This window comes from Trachemys scripta, chromosome 13, assembly GCF_013100865.1.
Source record: "Trachemys scripta elegans isolate TJP31775 chromosome 13, CAS_Tse_1.0, whole genome shotgun sequence".
NCBI lineage: Eukaryota > Metazoa > Chordata > Testudines > Emydidae > Trachemys > Trachemys scripta.
Genome location: NC_048310.1, coordinates 260,571 through 283,549, shown reverse-complemented (window position 1 = coordinate 283,549; position 22,979 = coordinate 260,571). Strand labels below are relative to the sequence as shown.

The window sequence follows — 22,979 nt, the reverse complement described above, 5'->3', positions numbered from 1 at the left end:
TGGATAGAGCAGACAGGGCCGGCTCCAGGCTTGGGGCGGCAGCTTGTAGGAGGCGGCATTCCACCCAATCCTAGGGCGGCACGGCCGCTTTTTCTTTTTTTTGGTGGTGTTCTGCTCCGCCCTGTAGGGGGCGGCAGCGCGGAGGACGGGAGCGCCATGCAGCAAGCCCAGCAGGGCAGCCTGTGTCCTTCCCTCCCAGCCGACCGGAGCAGCGCAGAGCCCTCCCGGCAGGCGGCGGGGCCGCGTGGCAGCGACCCACTGAAGCCCTGACCACCCCACTTCTCTCTCTTCCCCCCCCTCTAGCCGGGGCACATCTGCAGCGCAGAGAAGTCCCCCTGCACCCGCGCTCCGGCCGCGCCACGGGTTTTTTGGTTTTTTTGCTTTGCCACTCTGGCCGCCCCAGATTTTGTTGTTGTTGTTGTTGTTGTTGTTTTCTTTTGCTTGGGGCGGCCAAAAAGCCAGAGCTGGCCCTGAGAGCAGAGCACCACGCCGGTGGCGTCTGACAACAGACCCCTGCTACCTCCACCCTCTTTCTGTTGATCTCTGGCCCAACTTCTGGGAGATCTGCTGTGGTTCCATTTGCCAACAACCACTTTTGTAAAACGCTGTAACTGAGCACTTACAAAGACCACCAGCGATCGATCAGCCCAGGCTCTGCAAGAACATGTCTCTTTAGAGACAGCAAACTCAAGCACCCAGTACCCGAGCCACGGTAACCTCCGTGTGCAGCATTCAGTAACTGCCCTGAGTACCGGGAAACTGGCTGCTCCAGCCGCTTTGCCTGCACTTTCCCTTTCTCCTCTTAAACCTATCTCCGGATCCTCGGCCAGCCCAGCCTCTTTAGTATTCTCGCCTTGTTGCCCACTAAGCAACTGCAGCTGCTAAGGAGCTGAACTTTATGGCCTCTGACAGCTTTGCTGGTGTGTTTCCCCTGGTCTGGACTGTCATCCAATTTCCCATAAGGGATCTGCAATTCCAGCTGGGCGTGGGAGCAGGAGTCCCCTGACGGGAGCAGCAGGATTCTCTGGAAAGCAGGCGCTGAGCAGAGTGTGTCTGGAAGCTGGTTCTTTGCCAGTCCTCCAGTGCTGACACAGAAAGTGGGGACTTTTTTCTTTCTTTCTTTCCCTTTCATGTTGATTTTGAATGAAAGCAAGAGTGAGAAAAACAAACCAGCTCCCACTCTCCAGTCCGGGTCGTTCTTTTCGGGGGCTCCTCTTCCCCCTTTGTTGCTGGGAAACGATGGAGCTTTTCAAGTGGAGCCTGAGATGGATGTGCCTCCTTCCTTTGCTACAGGGTAAGTTTTTCTCCTTGGTGATTGCCAAACAAGAACCCCTTTGCCCCGTAGACCTGAGTCCGGTTTGCTGCGACTGTAGAGTCTGTATTTGTTTTATGGTAAAGCGCAAAATCCAGTAGCAGGGAAATGTGTTATTCTGCAGGTGCACCTCCACATAGCATTTAACAACAGCTGGGTTTAAATACACAGAGTGACCAATTTCTAGCTGTAAGCGGACAGGCATCGCATGAGGCCAGAGAGCATTTCCAACGGTGTCCCAGCTGCACTGGGCGTTGAGAGGCATTGCTGGCTAGTGGTTTGCAGTCAGAACTCCCAGGTTCTAATTCTGCTTCTGACCTTGGGTAAGTCACTTAACTGTCCAGTGCCTCAGTTTCCCCATCTGAAAAAGTTTGTCAGAATGCAATGAATTAGTACAAGTGTTCAGGGTGTGCTAGGGAAGATGCTTGGCTGCTAGAATCTGAAGGACTATAGCTCTCATTGCTCATGAGGGATGCTTTCATTGAATTCATTTATTTTTGAAACTGCAGACCGAAATCACACCTGTTTGCAGAGACGAACCAAACCCATTCACCCCAGAGCTTAGAGGAGCTCAGGCATAACGAGACTCTAACCCAAACCAGCCCGACTTTTGGTCTGCAGGACCACAGCCCGCCTAACAAGATTTTGCAAAGCCACCAGGAAAACTATCTGCATCACATGCTCAGGGCTGGAATATCTCACAGTACTTTTGAGATCCTTCCCAGCTGTCACTCAGAACAGCAGCGATGAGCTCCAACGGGTGCCCTGTCCCCAGGTCAGAGAGGGCCACCACTGTGATGTAGTATGTGGGATGTTGGGCAGCAGTAAAGAATTAAAATTGGGGGGAACCTTAAGCATCATGTCCCCACTCAAAAACAGTCACTAGTAAAAAGAGCAGGGACAGATACAGCTGTAGATCGACTGAGGGGCTCGGGGTGATGATGGATGAACCTCTCCAGCGGTTTGTGTAGTGCACATAGCTATCAACCTCTGATGCCTTTTGTCCTGCATAACCCCAACCTGGATTTCCCCTTCCATCCGGGACAGGCTGAAAGCCAAGACGGCTGATTTACAGCTCGTGCTGTAATAGCATGGGATTTGGATTGCACTCTGCTTGGTGATGACTGAGAGCTCTGAAATGACAGTAACATGAACCATTTGGAGATAAAGGACATTTTCCCATTTATCCCAGCCCGGGCTGGGTAGCCTCAGAGTGACCCCCCCCCCCGCTTTCGCCACTTCCTATTTTCATCATCATAACTGGAAAACTCTATCCACTTTTACCCTAATACCAGCCATAAACTAGGGTGACCAGATGTCCCGATTTTATAGGGACAGTCCCGATTTTTGGGTCTTTTTCTTATATAGGCTCCTATTCCCCCCCCCCCCCCGTCTGGATTTTTCACATTTGCTGTCTGGTCACCCTAGCCATAAACACACATGCCCCAGTTCCAGACACATTCTCTCTAGGCCCTTGTTGTGGGACAAAAGTGAAGAATCACCAAAAGTATTGCTTTCTTCGAACACTGACCAAGGAACTTTATTGGAATAAAGAAAAACAACGTGATTCCTAATGCTTCTCTCTGTGTATTTCACTATAGAACAGGGGTTCTCAACATCTTTCTTTTTAAGGCCCCCCCAACATGCTCTAAAAACTCCACGGCCCACCTGTACCACAACAATTGGTTTTCTCCATATAAAATGGCTGGCATTAAGGGTTAGGGAGCAGGGCAATTGCCTGGGGGCCCACGCCACAAGGGGCACCACAAAACGAAGTTGCTCAAGCTTCAGTTTCAGCCCCCGCTGCTGGAGCTCAGGGCCCCGGGCTGCAGTCCTGCATGGTGGGGCTTCAGCTTTCCCCCCTGGGCTCTAGTGAGTCTAACGCAGGGGTCGGCAACCTTTCAGAAGTGGGGTGCCGAGTCTTCATTTATTCACTCTGATTTAAGGTTTCGCGTGCCAGTCATACATGTTAACGTTTTTAGAAGGTCTCTTTCTATCAGTCTATAATATAGAACTAAACTATTGTTGTATGTAAAGTAAATAAGGTTTTTAAAATGTTTAAGAAGCTTCATTTAAAATTAAATTAAAATGCAGAGCCCCCCCGGACCGGTGGCCAGGATCCGGGCAGCGTGAGTGCCTCTGAAAATAGGCTTGCGTGCCACCTTCAGCACGCATGCTGTAGGTTGCCTACCCCTGGTCTAACGCCAGCCATGCTTGGCAGACCCCCTGAAACCAGCTCATGGCCCCCCAGGTATCCCTGGTTGAGAACCACTGCTATAGAGCTTTCCCCTAACCCCCAATTCCTTCCTGCTGTAGCTTTTTAAAGAAGCAGTACACACCCTTATACCTCCGTAGGAGCTACCCTGACTCCTAGCTGACAGGAAAGCAATTTGGGAAGCAAGTCATCACTGAATCTCGGGGCTTAGAAAGCAAGCCCTCATTGAAGAGCTTTGCAGTGGGCACCAGATTTGCTTGAACGGGCCCTGGTTTTAGGTACCCGAAATCAACACGGGAGAGAACAAAGGTAAAGTTTCTGTGGGAGAGCACAGTGCATACAGCAACGATGTCCTAGGCTGTAGCCTCCGGCTGCTGATTCTATGAGCTCTGCGCACAGCAAGTCCTTAAGAATGTAGGGCGGAGAAATCAAAAGGCATCACGGTCGTAGCGGCCGGGGTACAGGTTCAGCTTGAACGAGCAAAAGTTCAAACCATCTAAAGCTCACTGGTCTACAGGACTGGGTGCAAAATCTCAGGAGAACGGATTTCGGAACAGGAGATTTGGAATACAGCTCTTCCTGCAGCTCTAGGGACAGAAAAACTGCAGATGGAACCTGGAGGCTCAGAGGCAGCCGCAGAAAGAAAAATAGAAGGGGAATGAACTCCTTGGTTGAGTTCTGGTGGGGCAGGTCTGGGCCTGACCTGGTTCTTATCTGAACTGTTTCTCTGCAGCCCCCACTGGTTTAGATGTAAGAGTAGAAATCACACGTGGGCAGCTCACGCTATTTAGGATTTCGGAGCATTACAGCTGATCTAAACCAGAGAAATTACCCAGATTAAAGCCTCTCAAATGTTTGTAAAACACTCTGCAGACACACACCCAGATGGTCTAATGAGCTTGAACAGATGATCTTTCATCAGGTTTAATAACCATCTAAAGCTTAATAGGTTCATTCTGAACCAGTTCAGCACCAGTGTGGACACAGACAAGCTGAAATAGATCAGTTAGTTCTAGGGTTACCGGCTTTGAAATGCAAAAGAAAAATGCCACCTCCCCCACCTTCAAAACAAGCCCACTGCAACCCCAACCACAACCCAACCCCAACCACAACTCTGTATCCTCCTGCCCCCTTCAACAGCCACTTAAAGTGACTCACACCCTCTCTCACTGTTGGAGGGCCCACAGCTGCTGTACTTTCAACAGTACAGATCAACCACTTAAACTGCGGAAGTGGGAACACAGCAGCATCTTTTCTGGACACAAACTTTGAACATTAGATACCCCAGTGTATTGAGATAATAATGCAATCCTTAAACACACGTTAAAAAAAACCCAGCAGATTAAATTATTTTTCTGGCAACTGGCAAATCCATTAAAAAAAACCGGGCAGGCTGGTCAGATATTGGCCAGGTGGTAACTCTAGTTAATTCTCTCAGGGCTGACAATGCCAAAATATCTCCCAGAATGCACAGTGACTGGGAGAGAGTGAAGAATTATGGGATAGATACCCAGAAGGTGGTGCAACCGAAAACAATCTAGGTGAATGCTTAAACCCATTCAATACAACTGGGTCAGTTCTGTAGTGTAAACAGGGCCTAAGTCCCCAGACATTCTCCTATCTGCAGCCTATTTCTCCCCCACCTAACACAGTCCTGTCCTGCTGGCATCTTAAAATCCCACCCCACTCCCTGCCACCACTGCCACCTGTAGCCAGGGCGGCTCTAGGCACTAGCAAACCAAGCACGTGCTCGGGGCGGCACATTTTCAGGGGCGGCATTCCGGCCATCTTTTTTTTTTTGCACTTCGGGCGGCAAAAGCCTAGAGCCGGGGGGCGCCCTGGGGCCGCTGCGGTTCGCGCCGAGGGGGAGCAGTACCCGCACCTTGTGGCTGGGCCGGGCAGGCTCTGAGCAGGGGACACTCGGGCTGGGGGGCTACCCTGCAGGGTACACAGAGCTGCCTGCAGGTGCCGCAGGGTGGCTGCCCCCCAGTGCCGCAGCCGGGGCTGGGCGAAATGGCCCGAGCCGCTCAGGGACTGCGGCAGGGCGGCCAGGAGCAGCAGCAGCAGTGGGGCCATAGAGGGCGGGGCGCTGCTGTGCAGGGCCTGCGTCCCACTCTCCGGGGCTCCGCTCCCTCTGGGGCTACCCTGCCCCGGCTCCTCAGCCCCCTGCCGGGCGGTCCCCCGGCTCTGCCCTCCCGGGTCCCGCCGGTCCTGGAGGCAGGAGCCCCGGCTGGAGGGACCCTGGGCTGAGGTGCGGCCCAGGAGCCCTGCTGTTCACCCTGACCCTGCCAGCGCCGGACCGGCTGGAGGCGAGGGGGGAGCCAGCACTGGTGGGGCGGAGCTCAGGGCTGGGGCAGCAGGGAGTGCGGGTGAGGTGGGGTGGGGGGAGAGCCCAGGGCTGGGGCGGCAGGGTGTGTGCAGGGGGGGGGGGGGGGGGAGCCGGGGGCGGGGGCGGGGGGGGAGGGAGGGGGGGGGAGAGAGAGAGCCCAGGGCTGGGGTGGGAGCAGCCAAAATTGTTTTTTGCTTGGGGCAGCAAAAAATCTAAAGCCGGCCCTGCCTGCAGCAAAGGAAGTGTCTTTCGTTTACCAAAACTCTGTGTGTTCAAATTCTCTGCTGGGGTGTAATCAATGGAATTATGCCAGCAGAGAACTTTGGGTCAACGTTTTTCACTGGAAATCCCCTGCAGGAGAGCTGGGGATTTGAGCCTCCTGGTCTGTGTGCAGAATTTTTCTTAAAAGGAGCAAACCCGTGTTTGTAATTGTGTGGATAACTCACGGCTGTTAACCAGGTTCATGCGTGCCACGGGAGACCCCCTTCCCTGGGGCATGAAGGAATCTAGGGTGGAGTTTTCAAAAGGGCTCCGCAGTGTCCTAACTCTGCTCCTATTGAAACCAGTAGTAAACTTCCCATTGCCCTTACCCTGTTGAGTAGCTGAAATAGTGCTCTTGAAATAACCCTCGCCAAGCTGGGCTGTTCCTTAGGGTATGTTGCCATTGCAGTCGAAGGTATGACTGCCGCCCAGGCCAGCGTGCCCGAGCTAGCTTTCATCTAACTAGCGTAACTAAACACGGGCGTGAAGATACAGTGGGGTGGCTTCGCGCACTATCTGCACAAGCCCGCCTGGAACCCTGGGTACATACATTGGGGTCCGTGCACGGGTAGGGCGAGTGTTCAGCCCTTTTGAAAATCACACCACTTATTTATCTATCTATCCATGGGCTTAGGCTCCTAATTTTTTTGTCCCCTACCTCTGGCCTTAATCTCTCTGTGCCTCACTTACCTCTCTCTCCAATTGGTAAAGACTCTTCTTACCTACCTCACTGGGGTGTTGGGTGGCCTCGCTGCCATATGCAAGCTCCAGCGATATATTTGGACGTGGGGCAGCAGCTTAGATCTATGGAAATCAGAGACGGAGCAATACGCGCCTCGCTTGAGCCTCCTGTTCAGTGCGTTGGAAGATGCACTCTTTAGGGTTTGTCTACGCAGCACGGCGATGCGCACTTCTCTAGAACTCACACTTCCGGTGTGCGGGTTGCTGTGCCGTGTAAACCAACCCTAAGAGGGGACCTAATGCAGGGATGTCAGACTCATTCTGTCCCAAGGCCTGAATTACCCTTTTGGTCAGAGGTCACAGCAGAGAGCCAGGTGGCAGCAGAAGGTGACTGACAGTCAGCTGGCGAGGTGGCCAGCGGAGAGGGATGAGCAGCTGGCGGGGCAGTCAGCCAGCACAAGTGCTCAGGTTGCAAAGTGAGCAAGGTGCCTTCTTCCCCAGGTGGGAGGTGAACTCACACAGATGCACCTTTGAACCCTGGGGCCTCACTGACCCAGGACAACCACTGTGAGTGGGGTATGGTGAGGGGAGCAGAGGAGGGCACAGAAAAGGAACTTTTGGTGGTAGAACTCAAGAACATGAGGCAGAAGACACTGCCCCACGCACTCTGGGGTGAGTGTCCTGCTCACAGTTTTAGGTTTATGAATCCTGCTTGTGGCGTTTTCCCTAATTAACGCCGAGTTACTTCCCTCCTTTCATTAAAAGTTTCTTTTCTACACTCAGACTCTGTGCTTGCGAGAGGGGTAGTTTTGCCTCTCAGAGGCACCCAGGGGTGGGGTGTAATTTTCCCAAGTTACTGGGTAGGGGCTCGAGCCGGTTCTGTGTTGTATTGTTGAAAAGGGACCCGTAGGTATTGAACTCGGCCCTGGTTGCTGCCGGCTCCACCTGGAAGAAGGGTTACAGGTGATGGGCTGTTTGAGCGTCCACATGAGGGATGAAATTGACCTCTGTGCAGGGGACCAGTACAGGGCTTATCCACTACTTAACGTCCTCAGAAGAGGACTTAATCCCTGCATAAACCTTGTGCTGGGCTTTGCACAGGGGCAAATTTCACTGTAGAGGAGCTGTAAGAGATATGGCCACAGACCCACCTGTGGCATAAGGAGCTGTCAACAGGGAATGGCAGGTCGGCCCTTGCAGTATTTTCCAGAAATGGTATTAACCACAAAACCCTTTCATGGTTGAGTGTTTAACCAGCTGCCTGATGGGTATTTCTTTAGAAATACTCTGTGACTGTGTTTCTCTGTCTGGGCTTGAAAGCATGAATGGGCAAACACCTATATTAAAACACTGTGGTGTTTACAGCCCCGCTTCAGGAAAAGGAAACAACCCACTCCTTTAATTCTGGCATGGCTTGTTAAGGGTGTGCCCATATTTTAGTTCTTGACACTATGATCCTTCCTCTCCTTTCTAACATGTTTTGACAAGCAGTGAGATAGGTACGCTGACCATTAAAGTCTCACCATTGCATCTGCATCCAGTGAAATGGACGGTGTAGTTCACACTTCACAGCTATTGTTTCAGGCTCTCTGCAAACTCAGATGAGTTCACTTGGGTCACATTTTGAAGCTTTTCTCTGCAACCATAATAGTTAGAGACTAACTTTTTCTTTTAAACAAAAGCTGAGATTCTGGAGAACAGTTGAAAGGTCTGTCAGGGCCTCCCCCGGCAGCTAGAGCCTCACACCCTCAAGAGGACACATCCTATGCTTTGGATAATGCTGGTATGCTGCGGGGGAGGGTTACACTGAAGTACAGTTTTTCCTTTGGGACTGATATTTGGAACCTAGCGCTCTATGTTACTATGATATCTTCTCTCCCTCTCTTTGTCTGCCACCTTATAACTAAGCATTAAAGGGTAGCATCCACCCCTGTTCAGAGAGCATGCACAAGGCCCATGTAGCACTTGTCTTATGCCCTAAAGGGGTTTGAAATCTGGATCCAAATTTCTGTGCTCTCCAATTGCTAATATTTAACTATTTCCCTTATATTATTAACCTTCAGGCTTTGAGCTTTAGGAATCTGCGTTCGCTTTTACAACCATTTGCAACAGGGCTTTCCACTGCTGTCTTCCAAATTGAGGCACTTTAAAAACAAACAAAACCCTCCTCCCTTGGCAAACTGACCTTTGACTTCGCTGTGAGTTTTACCTGTGTTACAACTGCTGGGTAAGGCCCAAAGGGCAGCTACCAGAACAGCCATCCTGTAGCACTCACTGCCACTTCTCACCCCTCGGCTCTTCTTGATTTGAGTCCTTACTGATCCCTTTGCTGATTGCCAGGGGCTAGGCCCTCATCTGATGTAACCTGGCATGACTTCCACGGAGCAGTGCTGCTTTAAACCAACCGAGGCTCTGGCCCAATCATTGCTTGCTATCTTTGGTACCCCTGGTAGCGCCAGGAGAGCGAGCTGGATTCATTCTGCCTCATGCATCAGCCATAAAATTGCCACGGCATTTCAGCTGCAGTGTCTATTACCGGGTGTGACGGAAGAGGCAGAAAGACACAGGGGTAGATTCACCTCTGAGCACTGAGACAGAGGGGATGCCGTTTGTACACCCCTATTCAGCAGCTACAGGGGGCCTAGTGCAGGCTGAGGCAACTCCAAGGGCTGCCCTAGGAGGTGCCTCTGCTTCATTGGTCCCTTTGGGGCTTTGCAAGGGTGCAGGTCCATTGCAGCCATGCCCCCGCTTCCTCCTCCAGTCCACCTCTGCCTTGGAATGCCCCTGTGATGAATATTGCAATCCCAGGCAGCATATTTGGGGACTCGTTGTGTTAAGTGTATGGATCACTGTGGGCCAGGGACTGTGTCCAACTGCGGGGGGAGGGTTACCCCAGCTCCTCCAGGAACCAGAAGCAGTGGGGGGTGATTCAGGTAACCCCCCCACCGAGAGGCACTTCCAACCCTCTCCCTCCCACGCCCCAGGAGGCTCATACAGACTGGCTCAAACTGGATTTTCAAAAGACCAGCAGACAAAGAGCGGGCTTTGGATATAAAAAGGCTGGGATTAAACTGACTCGGGGCCTTCTTTCTGAGCCAGCAAATGGACAGGACCTTCTGTCTAAGGGGGCCCCCAATCTTGCGGAAGGACTGGGAAAACATTGGCCTACTAGGGCCCCATAAGACTGCAGGGTGATTCCTGGTATGCTTAGAGTGTGTTTACATCTGTTTGCTTTTGATGTTTTCTCTGTAATGCTTTTACCTTATGAATAAAGGTGCTGGCTTAGAAAGAGTTTGGTGGTAACTTGTAACAGCTGGCAATGTACTCTGGTTGTAGCCCTCGGAGAGAAAGCAATGCACCAGTGCTGGCCTTTAGGCAGATTGGCTCGCTGGGGTTATGACGGTGTAAGGCAGAGAGCTGCCTTAAAACTCCCATCAGGAGGGAGAGAGACACGGGTCTCCACCCAAGAGAAGTGACAGCTCAGAGCTGGGAATCTTAGTGGGTGCCCTCAAGGGACCATAAAGGTGCAATACAGGTGCAGTTACCCTTGACATTGACATTGCCCAGATTTGCTGCAAAGGCGGTGCAGGGCCAGCGCAGGGTCTGGGAGGGATAGAAGCCCTCTGCCTTTAGGGGTATTCCCCAGGTTGAACTATGCCTGCCTGATGCCACCTTTGCACCAGCCTTACTGTCAGCCCAAGACACATCTTTATAGAAAGGGGGTTCCCCTGAACTCTGCTAGATCTCAGACACCTGAGATGAGTTTCTCAAGGTGGGACATAGGCTTGGTCATGAGGTTACTGGGGCCATTTGTAAAAGTCTGATACTATCTCAGCCAAACTGGGATTGCTGGTCACCGGGTCTTTCCTGCTGCCAATATTTTAGCAAGGGGCTGCTGCAATCATTCCCCTCCCTGCTTTACAAAAAGGCCCATGTCCCGGGGGTACATGTGCCACTGAGAGGAGAGGTAAGTGACTGGGGAAACCTATTCATTCGTTTTCCTTTCTCATAACCAGGGAGGAAGGCTCCATCTCTGAGAAAACAAACTGATATCAAGTGCCATTTACTGGATACATTTCTGAAAAAAATGTGTGGATCGCGGATTGGATGTGGATACAAATTTTGTATCCACGCAAGGCTCTAGGGATACTTACTCCGCTGTGGACCATACTGTAACCTGTCTATGGATAAACTTCACTGTCTAGGCCTCTCTCCTTGTTCACCAGCATTAAGCATTTCATTTATTAATATTTCAGTGAAATAACATTTTAGAAGCTGAAAAGCAAACTCGGCCCATTCTCTTTCCAGTAGGTTCAGAAACAGCCAGAAAGTCCCTTAGTACTTTTTCCTGAGTTAACAAACAATATTAGACATGTAGTCTAGCAGGAGACTGGAGTTTCCTACAAGCAAACCTAACGGTTCTTTAATCTATTGTTTCCTTCGCCCCCTGCTGTGCTCTAAGTTTTGTTTGCCTTGTTGCTCCCTCCCTTCACATACTGAGCTAGTGACTTGGTGCCAGTGAAAAGCATTGTTCTTTGTGCCAAGAGGGGAAATTCTGCAGAGGAAGGTGTTAAGGTCATTATCAGGATTCCATTCTAAAGTCATCATTCAGTCTCCTCCTTGTTCTTCACATTTCAGACTTTTTCCTTCAGGCTTTGCAGGTTTTAACTCTCGGGGTGAATGTGAGAATTTTTCACCACTGGGGGAATAAATGATCAAATTCTTAAAGTTACAAAGATTTTTTTCAGGGTAGCAGCCGTGTTAGTCTGTATCCTCAAAAAGAACAGGAGTACTTGTGACACCTTAGAGACTAACAAATTTATTAGAGCATAAGCTTTCGTGGGCTACAACCCACTTCTTCGGATGCATATAGAGTGAATGACCTAGGGGAAATGTGGTGAGAATCTGAAACATTTGTTTCCATACCTCTTTCTTCAAAACCAAATTATCATTCAAAATTTGGTAGGGACATAATATGTTTTGTGCAGCAGAAGAGATGCATCTATTCATAGACTCATAGACTTTAAGGTCAGAAGGGACCATTATGATCATCTGGTCTGACCTCCCGCATGATGCAGGCCACAAAGCCGTCCCTACCCTTTCCCTTGACTCTGCTGTTGAAGTCCCCAAATCCTGTGGCGTAGAGACTTCAATTAGCAGAGAATCCTCCAGCTAGTGATCCCTGCCCCATGCTGCGGAGGAAGGCGAAAAACCTCCAGGGCCTCTGCCAATCTACCCTGGAGGAAAATTCCTTCCTGACCCCAAATATGGCGATCAGTAAAACCCCGAGCACGTAGGCAAGAGTCTCCAGCCTGACCCTCATTAGCCATTATACTATTTACCTGCCATGGCACGCTGTTCCTTTGACTAAAATCATGTTATCCCATTAAACCATCCCCTCCATAAACTTATCTAGCTTAATCTTAAAACCAGACAGGTCCTTCGCCCCCACCGTTTCCCTCGGAAGGCTGTTCCAATATTTCACCCCTATTAGAGACGTACGGCCGAGTGTTTAAAGGGTATTTCAGGATGCTCGTGGGTCAGATTTATGGTTGATTTTGGAATGAATACAGATGCAATCCTTTACGTTGACTGGCTGGGATCTACTCCTTAAAGGTCCCGGAACCTTTGTTGCTCATTGCAAAAAATGATCAATACAGAAGTTCAAAAGCTAAGAGTATTGTGACTCGGGCTGTCCTCCTACAGTTATGAGAGAATTATAGGGCAGTTCTATGGACCATCACTAGGTGGGTAACTCAGTTACCTGGGACTTCTCGGATCTGGAACCCTGACCTCTGGGCAGTGATACTGGACGCAATAATTGTATTGTTGATTGAATAGTTGTGAGTCACCTTATCTAATCATTTCCAGTGTTTATAAGGCTTATCGTTTTATTTCCATTGTTGCCATCGGAAGTAGCCACAGAGCCCAGTTTAGTGATCCACAGTGAAGTACTAAGTGAGATTAACTGAGCTTGTCAACATTTTTTGAATTTCAATGAATTTTGTTCATAGGAAAAACTTAATTCTGATAGGGAAAAAATCATCAGATTTTGGGAGATTTCTCACTGGCTCTATAGCTGCCTGAAATTTTCCATTTTTTTTTTAAATTTCATAGAAATTTAAAAAAATGGTTGTGAAATTTGTAACATTTTTTTTCTATTGGCTTTACACATTAATGACGATATTATTACTTCTTTCCAACCTTGTTCCTTGGTACCAATGCACCATGTCTTCCTCTAAGAAATGCATCCCTAGGAAATTAAAACTTAGAGGGTGGCCTTTTTTTTCTCTTATATCTAGAATATGAAAATGCAGCAACAAGTGGTAGGCTAAGAGTCTCTCTTTTCCTAGGCATTAGCTAACAACTGATGCTCTGCAGAAGCACTTGTTTGTCTTGTGCATGTAAGGTACTAAACTCTGCTTTGATTGTACTGTAGTATCAGAGGGGCAAAGCTTCCTCATAAAGAACATCCGGCTGGAAAAGTGCATGCAGGTCGCCCACCAGGAGAGCAACCAGATCAGCCTGGCTGATTGCAAGCTGCATGCCCAGCAGCAGCAATGGAGGTGGGATCCCAGAACAAAGTCCATCGTCAGCCTTAAAACCAAACAGTGCCTGACCATCCGGAAGCCACAGGAGTTCGCATCAGCCTACCTGGAGCCATGCGGGGACAGAGAGCGCCAAGCGTGGGCTTGCAGCAAGAAGGGACACTTGACTTTGCATGGCCTGGGCTTGCATCTCAATGCGAAGCAAGGCCACAAGGTCTTTGTGTCTCGGGAGAAAGACAAGTTCAGCAAGTGGAAGACCCTGTCAGATGAAACCGTCTGTGCTGTCAGCCCCACAGTGGCTCCCAGGCTTGGTGACCTAATGCAGGAAGCTGCGTTGGTGGGGGTTCACAAAAGTAAGAGGTGGATTTAACCATTAGCAACCCATTTACTCTTTGGGATCCATCACCTAGAATCCATCTAACACCTGACTTAACAGGCTTGTAGCTCATGTAAAATCATTCTCATGCATGATTGCTCTGGCCCTGGTCCTGCGAGATACTGGGAAGCTTTAGGGACATCCCAAACACCCTCAGCTACCATTGATTTCAGTGGCAAATGACAGGTGATCAGCACTTCACAGGTTTGGGTCCCTCTATATCAACATACAAAACTAGTGATGGGCAAACCTCAAAAGGTTTCTGACAACCCTGCTTGTCAACTCTGCCTTGCTACGTAGCTTAAAGCCTATTTGGGGGATGAGCACTTTATAGCTTGGAATATTCTCTGAATCGCCTGAAACTTTGGGATTTGCTAAAAGTGGGGTGGCCGTTTCATTAAAGTCAGACTTTCATTCATGGGATTTGTGATACTTCCTACTACTGGATGGGCCCTAAGGTCCCAGACTAACTACCTCCTCTTTCATCACACTCCTACACTGGATTGATCAGAAAAACAGTCTTGTCTTTTTTTTTTTTTTAAGTTACCTGCATTATTGAGAGGCTGTTTAAAGAAAAGGAAAAGAAAGCTCGATTCAATTTTCAGAGCAGTAGATTGCAGAGAATTCTCTTTCTCTGTTCAGTTCCAACCAGCTCACTCATCCCTGGTGAAATCACAGGTCTTTCCTCATCCTTGTGATCTGCTGACCACGATCATCTAATCTGATCTTCTTATATTGCAAACCACCGCACCCTAACCCCAGCAAGGAAGGGGAAGAAGCAGAAGTTGGTATTGCTCATTGTGAAGCTCCTGGGGGTACTCCGAGTTGGGAGGCACCTCACCACTATCTGCCCTTAGCGTGAAGCAGTTCTGCCTCATGCCTGCTGAAGCACAGTCCCCTGAAACCAACAGCCTCTGGCCACCGACAAGCCCTGTTTTCCAGGTCTCTGCAATCTCTCTGTGCAGGCTAGTGAGACACACACCAGCCCCTTCTATCAGCATCCCCCTCTGTAGCATCCAGCCCATCACTGGACACTCACAGGACTTACCAGGAGAACATAAGAACGGCCATACTGGGTCAGACCAAAGGTCCATCAAACCCAGTATCCTGTCTGCCGACAGTGGCCAATGCCAGGTGCCCCAAAGGGAATGAACAGACAGGTTATCATCAAGTGATCCATCCCCTGTTACCCATTCCCAGCTTCTGGCAAACAGAGGCTAGGGACACCATTCCTGCCCATCCTGGCTAATAGCCACTGATGGACCTATTTTCCATAAATCTATCTAGCTCCCTTTTGAACCCCGTTATAGTATTGGCCTTCACACACCCTCTGGCAAGGAGTTCCAGAGGTTGACAGTGTGTTGCGTGAAAAAAATACTTTCTTGTGTTTGTTTTAAACTTGCTACCTATTAATTTCATTTGGTGGCCCCTTGTTCTTGTATTATGAGAAGGAGTAAATAACACTTCCTTATTTACTTTCTCCATACCACTCGTGATTTTATAGACCTCTATCATATCCCCCCTTAGTCGCCCTCTTTTCCAAGCTGAAAAGTCCAAGTCTTATTAATCTCCCCTCATACGGAAGCCATTCCATACCCCTAATCATTTTTGTTGCCCTTTTCTGAACCTTTTCCAATTCCAATATAACTTTTTTGAGATGGGGCAACCACATCTGTACGCAGTATTCAAGGTGTGGGCGTACCATGGATTTATATAGAGGCAATATGATATTTTCTGTTTTATTATCTATCCCTTTCTTAATGATTCCCAACATTCTGTTCGCTTTTTTGACTGCCGCTGCACAATGAGTGGATGATTTCAGAGAACTATCCACAATGACTCCAAGATCTCTTTCTTGAGTGGTAACAGCTCATTTAGACCCCATCACTGTATATGTATCGTTAGGATTATGTTTTCCAATGTGCATTACTTTGCATTTATCAACATTACATTTCATCTGCCATTTTGTTGCCCAGTCACCCAGTTTTGTGAGATCCTTTTGTAGCTCTTCACAGTCTGCCTGGGACTTAACTATCTTGAGTAGTTTTGTATCATCTGCAAATTTTGCCACCTCACTGTTTACCCCTTTTTCCACATTGTTTATGAATATGTTAAATAGGACTCGTCCCAGTACAGACCCCTGGGGGACACCACTATTTACCTCTCTCCATTCTGAAAACTGACCATTTATTCCTACCCTTTGTTTCCTATCTTTTAACCAGTTACCAATCCATGAGAGAACCTTCCCTCTTATCCCATGACTGCTTATTTTGCTTAAGAGCCTTTGGTGAGGGACCTTGTCAAAGGCTTTCTGAAAATCTAAATACACTATATCCACTGGATCTCCTTTGTCCGCATGCTTGTTCACCCCCTCAAATCAATCTAGTAGATTGGTGAGGCATGATTGGTGAGAGACGGCGTACACACAGCTTGACTGGAACAACTCAGGATCAGGCCCTTTATAACCACACAGCACTGTAATCTATTTCTAGTGAGAAAAAATATGATTATTAATGAAGGTTCCGATTTTAAGAGATGGTAGGAACAACTGGCTATATGTGACACAAAAGGTATAATATGCTTCTTAGAGTCTAACCCTGATTTTAACAAGCTAAAATCCCTGTCTAAAGCTGTTTCTCACATAAAGCTTCCTTCCAGCGTCACCAACCCACAAGGTGGAGATCCACCGTTCATGGATACAAAAAGCACTGTCCTTTTTGTTCCTTCAGTGCTGGATAAAAGAGGGGTCCTTCTAGTCTGCCTCCTATGCCCCACAGCTAATTGTCTTTGCACCCCAGTGATAGGACAAATGCCTGCAGTTCTGTCTCCAGTGTCTTCCCATGCTGACATCACATCCTTATGTTAACTGGGAATGCAAATGTAGCTCCCATTGTGTTTGGCTTACAATGCTTAATTTTACTTTGGAGACAGGGATAAGTGAACAAACATGCTTTGTCCGGCAGAAAAACCTGTTTGTCAACTGTGCCTTGTTCCATAGTTTAAAACATATTTTTAGTAGGCCCATAGAACTCCTTATATAGTGCCAGTACATACATTCAAAAGCAATAGTAATGACCGGTGTGTCATCAGCTTTAATTTGATACCTTACAGGACACTTTTTGGATAAATACTATGGAAGTAGTGTGTTAGGTGTAGTGAATTTGTCAGGCCTGACAAGAGTTGCTGATACAGAGTAGTTGGCATTGAGGGGCTCTTAGGGTCACATGTGATCCCAGAATTGGGAACAGGGCCGGCTCCAGGGTTTTGGCCGCTCCAAGCAGCCAAAAAAAAAAAAAAGCCGCGATCACGATCTGCGGCGGCAATTCGGCGGGAGGTCCTTTGCTCCGAGCGGGAGTGAGGGACCGTCCGCCGAATTGTCGCCGAATAGCTGGACGTGCCGCCCCCCTCCGGAGTGGCCGCCCCAAGCACCTGCTTGCCAGGCTGGTGCCTGGAGCCGGCCCTGATTGGGAAGTAACCATTAAAAGTCACTTATGTTCGAAAAGGAGAATAGTGGGGGGAGGTTGGTTGTTTCAATATTGCCAACCCCAGATGTTCAAACCTCATGCTGAAGCCTCCAAAATAATGAGATCATCTTTGAAATCATGATATTTCAAACTGATCATTTTGGGGTTCTCCTTATTTGCCTTCTGGTTTTGGGGCCTTTAGGGTGCCCTTAGATCACGTTTTCAAGCCTTCGTCAATCATGAGAAACGTACTTTATGTTAAAAAAAATGAAGGCTGAGGTTACCTGATTCCACATACTGGAACTTGAAGCCAAACACCAGAAATCAAGAGACTTGTGATGAAATCACAAGAGCTGGCAATGCTATTGAGAGAGTTTTCTTTTTGATTTCAAATGAAGTATAATCTACCGGCTATGAGTTCATAGCTCTGTCCGTGGTCCTACCTCAGGGAGCTGGGCAGTGCAGCTCATGTGGTAGTCAGAGTTAATTTCTAAGAAGGAGAAACTAGTCTAGAATACAGAGCCAGCCTGCCAAGGAGCTAGAAAAATCCTTTTGGGTCCTTTGGCATCACCATTCTTACTAGAGACAATATGGTCTGCTGGCCTGAGCGCAGGTCTGAGAGCCAGGAACACCTGGGTTCTAAACCTGACTCTGCTCTGGTACCTTTGTGCAGGTCATTTAGCTTCCCTGTGCTTCAATTTCCTCATCTGTAAAATGGGAGCAACACTTTTAAGTGACTGTTGCCGTCTTAGTTATAAAAGTTAGAACAGGTTAGACGAACACCTATCAGGGTGGTCTAGCTAATACTTAGTCCTGCCTCGGTGCTGGGACTGGACTAAATGACCTGCCTAAATCCCTTCCGGTCCTACGTTTCTATGATTCTGTGCTTTCACTAGTTCTAGTGTCTAAACTCTAGGATAGCTCCCAGCAATAGATATCGGATGGTGGTAGTGTTTCCAGGCTTTTTAGTTAGAAGCGATGCAGATAATTAGCCAGCTCACCATCCAATCAGATTCCTCCTTCCTTTCAGCCCATTTGGGTTATAAACTGGGAGATGGGTTCATGACAAGAACATTTCCCTTACAAAGTTGTCTACAGAATTAAACATCTGGAGATCACATCCGTTCCCCACTCTTCAGCTCCAGGGACCACAAAAGGATTGGGACATGCAGTGAATGGTCCAGTGCTTTCTGTAAGTGACCCAGGTAATTCCCTTGGGGACACTATTTCACTGTCACAAGGTTTTTCCTGACATCAAAGCTTCACTCTTCTCTTGGGTTGTTTGAGTTGCTTGGTAAATTAGTCCCTTGCTCCCCACAATCCCTTTATTTTCTCCAAGACTAAGACCAGCTGGACCCCCCAGCTCTTCATTCGGACAATGAAGCTGTTGCCCCTGGAGGGCAAGTCTCCTTTTATTCCTTATACTGTTTGGTGTAATAGCATCACTCCTGGTTATACACACTGTGAGTTCTCCAGAAAGGCTGGCATGACACCTCTGATCCCACAGCAGCGTCTAATGGAACGATTGTATGCTAGAGGCAGGGGACCTCCTCTCCTTCTGTTACCCAATCTAGACGAATGATCAAGAACAGGGGAAGGGGGCTCTGATTTGCCGCTCTCGTAAAGGGTCTACCCTTGCAGTGCCAAGGTCAGTATGCTAGTCATGTACCCCCAGACCATCCAAAATAACTCCCCTAGTCTTTGGTGCTTAGAACTTTCAGATACTTAATCACCAGCATTTGATAACTGAGAAGCTTGTGCCTACTTCATTTGTCAGTAATGCTCATAGCAACATATCCTATCATTCAATATCCATTTGGCCACGTGCAGTCATTTAACGTGCGAGGAAGGCGTGTGTATGTATCTCAGCTCGGACTCTTCCTGCACCCTCCGTCACGCTTCAGCTTTTAACTGTTTGTTTGTATTGTGCCCATCCTCCTTAGACTGGATGTTCCTCAGAACAGGGACCTTGTCTAACCCCCCGGGCCAAATTCTGCCCGGACCACCGGTCTGATCTTGCAAGCTGCTAAGCGCTCTCCGTTTGAAATTCATGAAAATGGAGGGCCCCACTGGACCGGGCCCTTGCAAATCATGCAATCCAAACTACCTCAGGGAGGCTGCAGGAGAAATAAGCCAGGGCAGGCTTTGTCCCAGCGTGGTTTGCTGAGGGACACGCAAGCCCATGGTGCTGTATAGTGAATAAACAATAACTGTCTGCATCTTTTGTTTTTTCTTTCTAAGCTAAAACCATCAGTTCCTCAGCAAAGATCCACACCAGCTCCAGGGGCTCTCTGCTGGAGTTGCCCGTCTCCACATTGGCTGAGTTTAACAGCACAGTTTCTCCACCACGGAGCAACCAGATGCTTGACGTTCTAGCAACGGACAAGGGTGGGTACTTTGCTTTCCTGAATGCACGTGTCCGAAGAGCAGCAGCAGCTGTAGTTTGGTCCCTGTCACATCACACCGCTGTGACGCTTGTCTTGCCAGTGGGAAGCAGTGCACTGATGGGGGGCTCTGGCTGCCCCAGATGTGCTACAGTCAGAACGATAGTGGTGCACAGCCACTCTTAGCACCCTAGCGCAACAGCAGGGCTCCCAACCTCTTCCCACCCTGATAGCAAGGGGTCCTGCAACTAACACGTAGCCATAAAGAGAAAGGATAATGCAGTGCAATGCTCCCTCCTGTTCGGCAGTACAGCCCACTAATGTGTGCGTCTCTGCTCCTTCCCCACCCCCACAGAAGTGTCTGGCCAATTTAAAAATCAATCTGGACACCGAGGGAAAGGTGCTGGGGCCAGGCTTACAGGTATGTTGAAACAACCAATGAGAAAAGGGAAAAGACAGGGTGGAGTGCGGGTACCAATGTCCCTTCCTCTCCCTGCAAATAGGAAATTGATTCTTTCCCCCCCCCCCACTTGGTGCTATCTGATGCTGATGCTGGTCAGTACTCCAGAAAGAACTAAAGCACCCCCCTTCATCCAACTGCCTGCAGTATGCCCTGGGGGGAGAAATTCCTCCTGGAGATCAGCTGCACCCCCCGCACGGGAGTAAGAGTTACCATGATGGAGCGCTGAATCCCATTCCACCCTGAGCTTACTGTTGATATCCAAGAGTTGTTGTCTCTTGCTCCTGCTACCCCTTGCATCCCAGAACTCTGGATTGCAGGGCAGAGAATTCTGAATATTCATTACCCTCTGAGAAAGTGGGGGAACCTGCCAGGGACAGGCTGTAAAAATGCAGCCCTGAGCATATGGCAAAGCTGGCCCATGACCCCATGAACAAGGAGACCACCCATAAGTCATCTCACCCACCCACATCCTCTGCTACTCTTGATGGGGCTATAACGGTCCATTTGAGTCTGGAACAATATTACAGAATAACACAGCAAAGGGGCTAAGTGAGGAAATGTGTGTGATTGTGCAATTTGATTCCATTTCAGCCACCAAGTGGAAGACAGCCATGCTAGTCCTCAGCCCCTTCGCATTTATACTGGGGCTGATTATACTGACATTGAATGTTCGCTACAACAAGTAAGTAGGATGAAGTTTCTCCCTTAGCTGCTTTTCTGTTGTCACAGCTGTGCAACTAAAGGCTTGAAAGCCCCAAGTGTACTAGCATATCAACCCCCAGGCCACATGTAGGCTCTCACCAAGTCCTGTTACTATGTCCCCACCTCTTCCCATCCCCATCTCTGAAAGTTTTGTCCATGTTCTGGTCATCTCTCCCCTTTGACTACAGTAGAACCTCGGAGTTACAAACACCTCAGGAATGGAGGTTGCTCATAACTCTGAACAAAATGTTATGGGTGTCTTCAAAAAATTTACAACTAAACAATTGACTTAATACAGCTATGCAGAAGAAAAATGCTGCTTTTAACCATCTTAAATTAAATTAAATGAAACAAGCACAAAAACAGTTTCCTTCTCTTGTCCAATCTTTTTTTAAAGGGAAAGTTTAACACAGTCGTGTACTGCATTTGCTTTTTTGTTGTCTCTGCTGCTGCCTGATTGCGTACTTCTGATTCCAAATGAGGCGTGTGGTTGACTGGTCAGTTCGTAACTCTGAGGTTCTGCTGTATAATCTTTTCCTCTCTGGCCTCCTGCTGCTTCATCCCTCCTTCCCGCCAAAATGCAGCTGATGAAGTCTTCTCCCTCTCCCATTTCAATCACATGATACCCAGAGAGGGGCCGCTCTGTGTGGGAAGCTTGGTGCTGCCCGTAGCATACCTGTTCTGGGGACAAAGGATTCAGGCTCCAGGGGTGCTGATTCAGCTCTAAATTCACAGGGGAAAACAAGTGGCAGGCAGATGCAATTACTAAATCCGTTGAGAAGGGCATTGCCCACCTTGGACATAAATGAAATGAAATAACTGATTTTTGGGTCCCCCTTTTTTCTGTCCTCTTAGGAAGAAGAAGCTCTCTGCTCTGAAGAGCTACCCGGAGAGCTGCAACAGAGCTGGCTTACGGGAGCAGTCCCCACTAACCGTGACAGCAGGCAGCTGGCAACGCAGCATTCCAGCCTCTCGTTCCCCTCCCTTGCAGCACGGGGAAATACTGATTGAGTGGAAGGATGGGACCGTCACTCCCCTTTTTGATAATGCTAACTTTTAGATGGGCTCCCTCACGACTAACGGAGCCCGTTGCTTCTATACTATAGTGCCCTCCGATAAGATACTCCTACTGGGACCAATCTATCCTGAGTGAATTTTTTTCAGTAGCCTAATGGTTTTGATAGAAACCAGCAAACACTGTTTAACACTTGAGAACAATCACATGATGCAGCACAAAGTTATAGCAAACAGGGCAGATTGTGTTCTGTTTGTTGAGGTGCACAGTGCTTAAACTTTCTCCAGGGTTCTGATTTATTCTGTAAGGAGGCCCATGTGTAACCACAGAGTGCCTGGCTGGTTCCTAATGCTCCTTGCCTTTTGCTTTCCTTTGGATTCTAGCACCACTGATCCCACGAGAAATGTTATTCCTCCAAGTCAAATGGAAAGGTGAATAAACAAATCCTGATAGGGTTTGATTTGACTTCAAAGTGGAAAACTGGATCCCCGAGCCAGCTACGCACTCAAAAAACTGCTCAGTGACTTTGGCCATAAGAGAATTTGTGACTTATCAGCTCCACCTTAAGCAGCCAAAAACAAAATGACCGTCCCTGACATTCTCCAGCCATTTGCTGAAGTTTCCCTCCCCTAAAATATTAAGGAAAAACAGTTTATTTTTTCTAAATAAAAGACATTGCCCGCCACCTTTCCACCCTGAGCCATTGCGAACCAGCCGATGGCAGGGCAGTGACTCACCAAGAGTTTTATATTCCTGGTACACAACACTAACGAATGCTACATATGCAGTGCCATTAAAATGCAGCTACCAACCATGGCTTCAACTAATACAGCACTTTTTGTTTTGGCCAATGGTGGTTCACTGCTGTTGATGGGGTAGAATGGGTTACTTGAAAATGGCTCTGTATTCTTGTTTAATATATATTCTTGCACTTAAACAAAGCAATGCCATCGTTTACATGGTGTTGGTTAAGCAGAAGCTGAAAAATAACCATGAAAATATGACTGTGAAACAGCACACGTAGTTAGTCATTTCTCTCGCTTGTTTACTGATTTTCTTTAAAAAAAATAAATCTTTGCTCTTTTATTGTTCTGCCTGTTACTAAAACACAACACCCCCCACATGCTCTTCATCACACCCCGCCATTTGGTTTGAAACGGTGTTCATAATAAAGCTGAGTTTAAAAAAATATCAGGAGAGTTGAAATCATTTCTCTTGCTAAGGCACAA

At 48.3% G+C, this 22,979-nt stretch overlaps 1 protein-coding gene across 2 annotated transcripts; it reads left to right on the top strand.

Annotated features, from left to right (window-relative positions):
- Positions 1–692: 692 nt before the first annotated feature.
- On the top strand, positions 693–22,939 carry LOC117886593. Of its 2 annotated transcripts, XM_034788564.1 has the most exons (6): positions 693–1,294; positions 13,238–13,699; positions 19,428–19,574; positions 19,926–19,991; positions 20,625–20,715; positions 21,591–22,939. In XM_034788564.1, the coding sequence occupies exons 1-6, from the start codon at positions 1,144–1,146 to the stop codon at positions 21,793–21,795; spliced, it is 1,122 nt and encodes a 373-aa protein (XP_034644455.1). In that variant the 5' UTR covers positions 693–1,143; the 3' UTR covers positions 21,796–22,939. The 2 variants fall into 2 exon arrangements, with proteins under 2 accessions (XP_034644455.1, XP_034644456.1); XM_034788565.1 differs by lacking the exon at positions 19,926–19,991 and having other exon boundaries at positions 695–1,294.
- The last annotated feature ends 40 nt before the right edge of the window (positions 22,940–22,979 follow it).

What these genes read in the sequence shown, in the direction of transcription:
- LOC117886593 (XM_034788564.1), top strand. Translation starts at nt 1,144, where the DNA reads ATGAAAGCAAGAGTGAGAAAAACAAACCAGCTCCCACTCTCCAGTCCG. An exon ending in CCTCCTTCCTTTGCTACAGG is followed by an intron (nt 1,295 to 13,237) that starts GTAAGTTTTTCT and finishes ATTGTACTGTAG; the next exon opens with TATCAGAGGGGCAAAGCTTC. An exon ending in CGTTCTAGCAACGGACAAGG is followed by an intron (nt 19,575 to 19,925) that starts GTGGGTACTTTG and finishes CCACCCCCACAG; the next exon opens with AAGTGTCTGGCCAATTTAAA.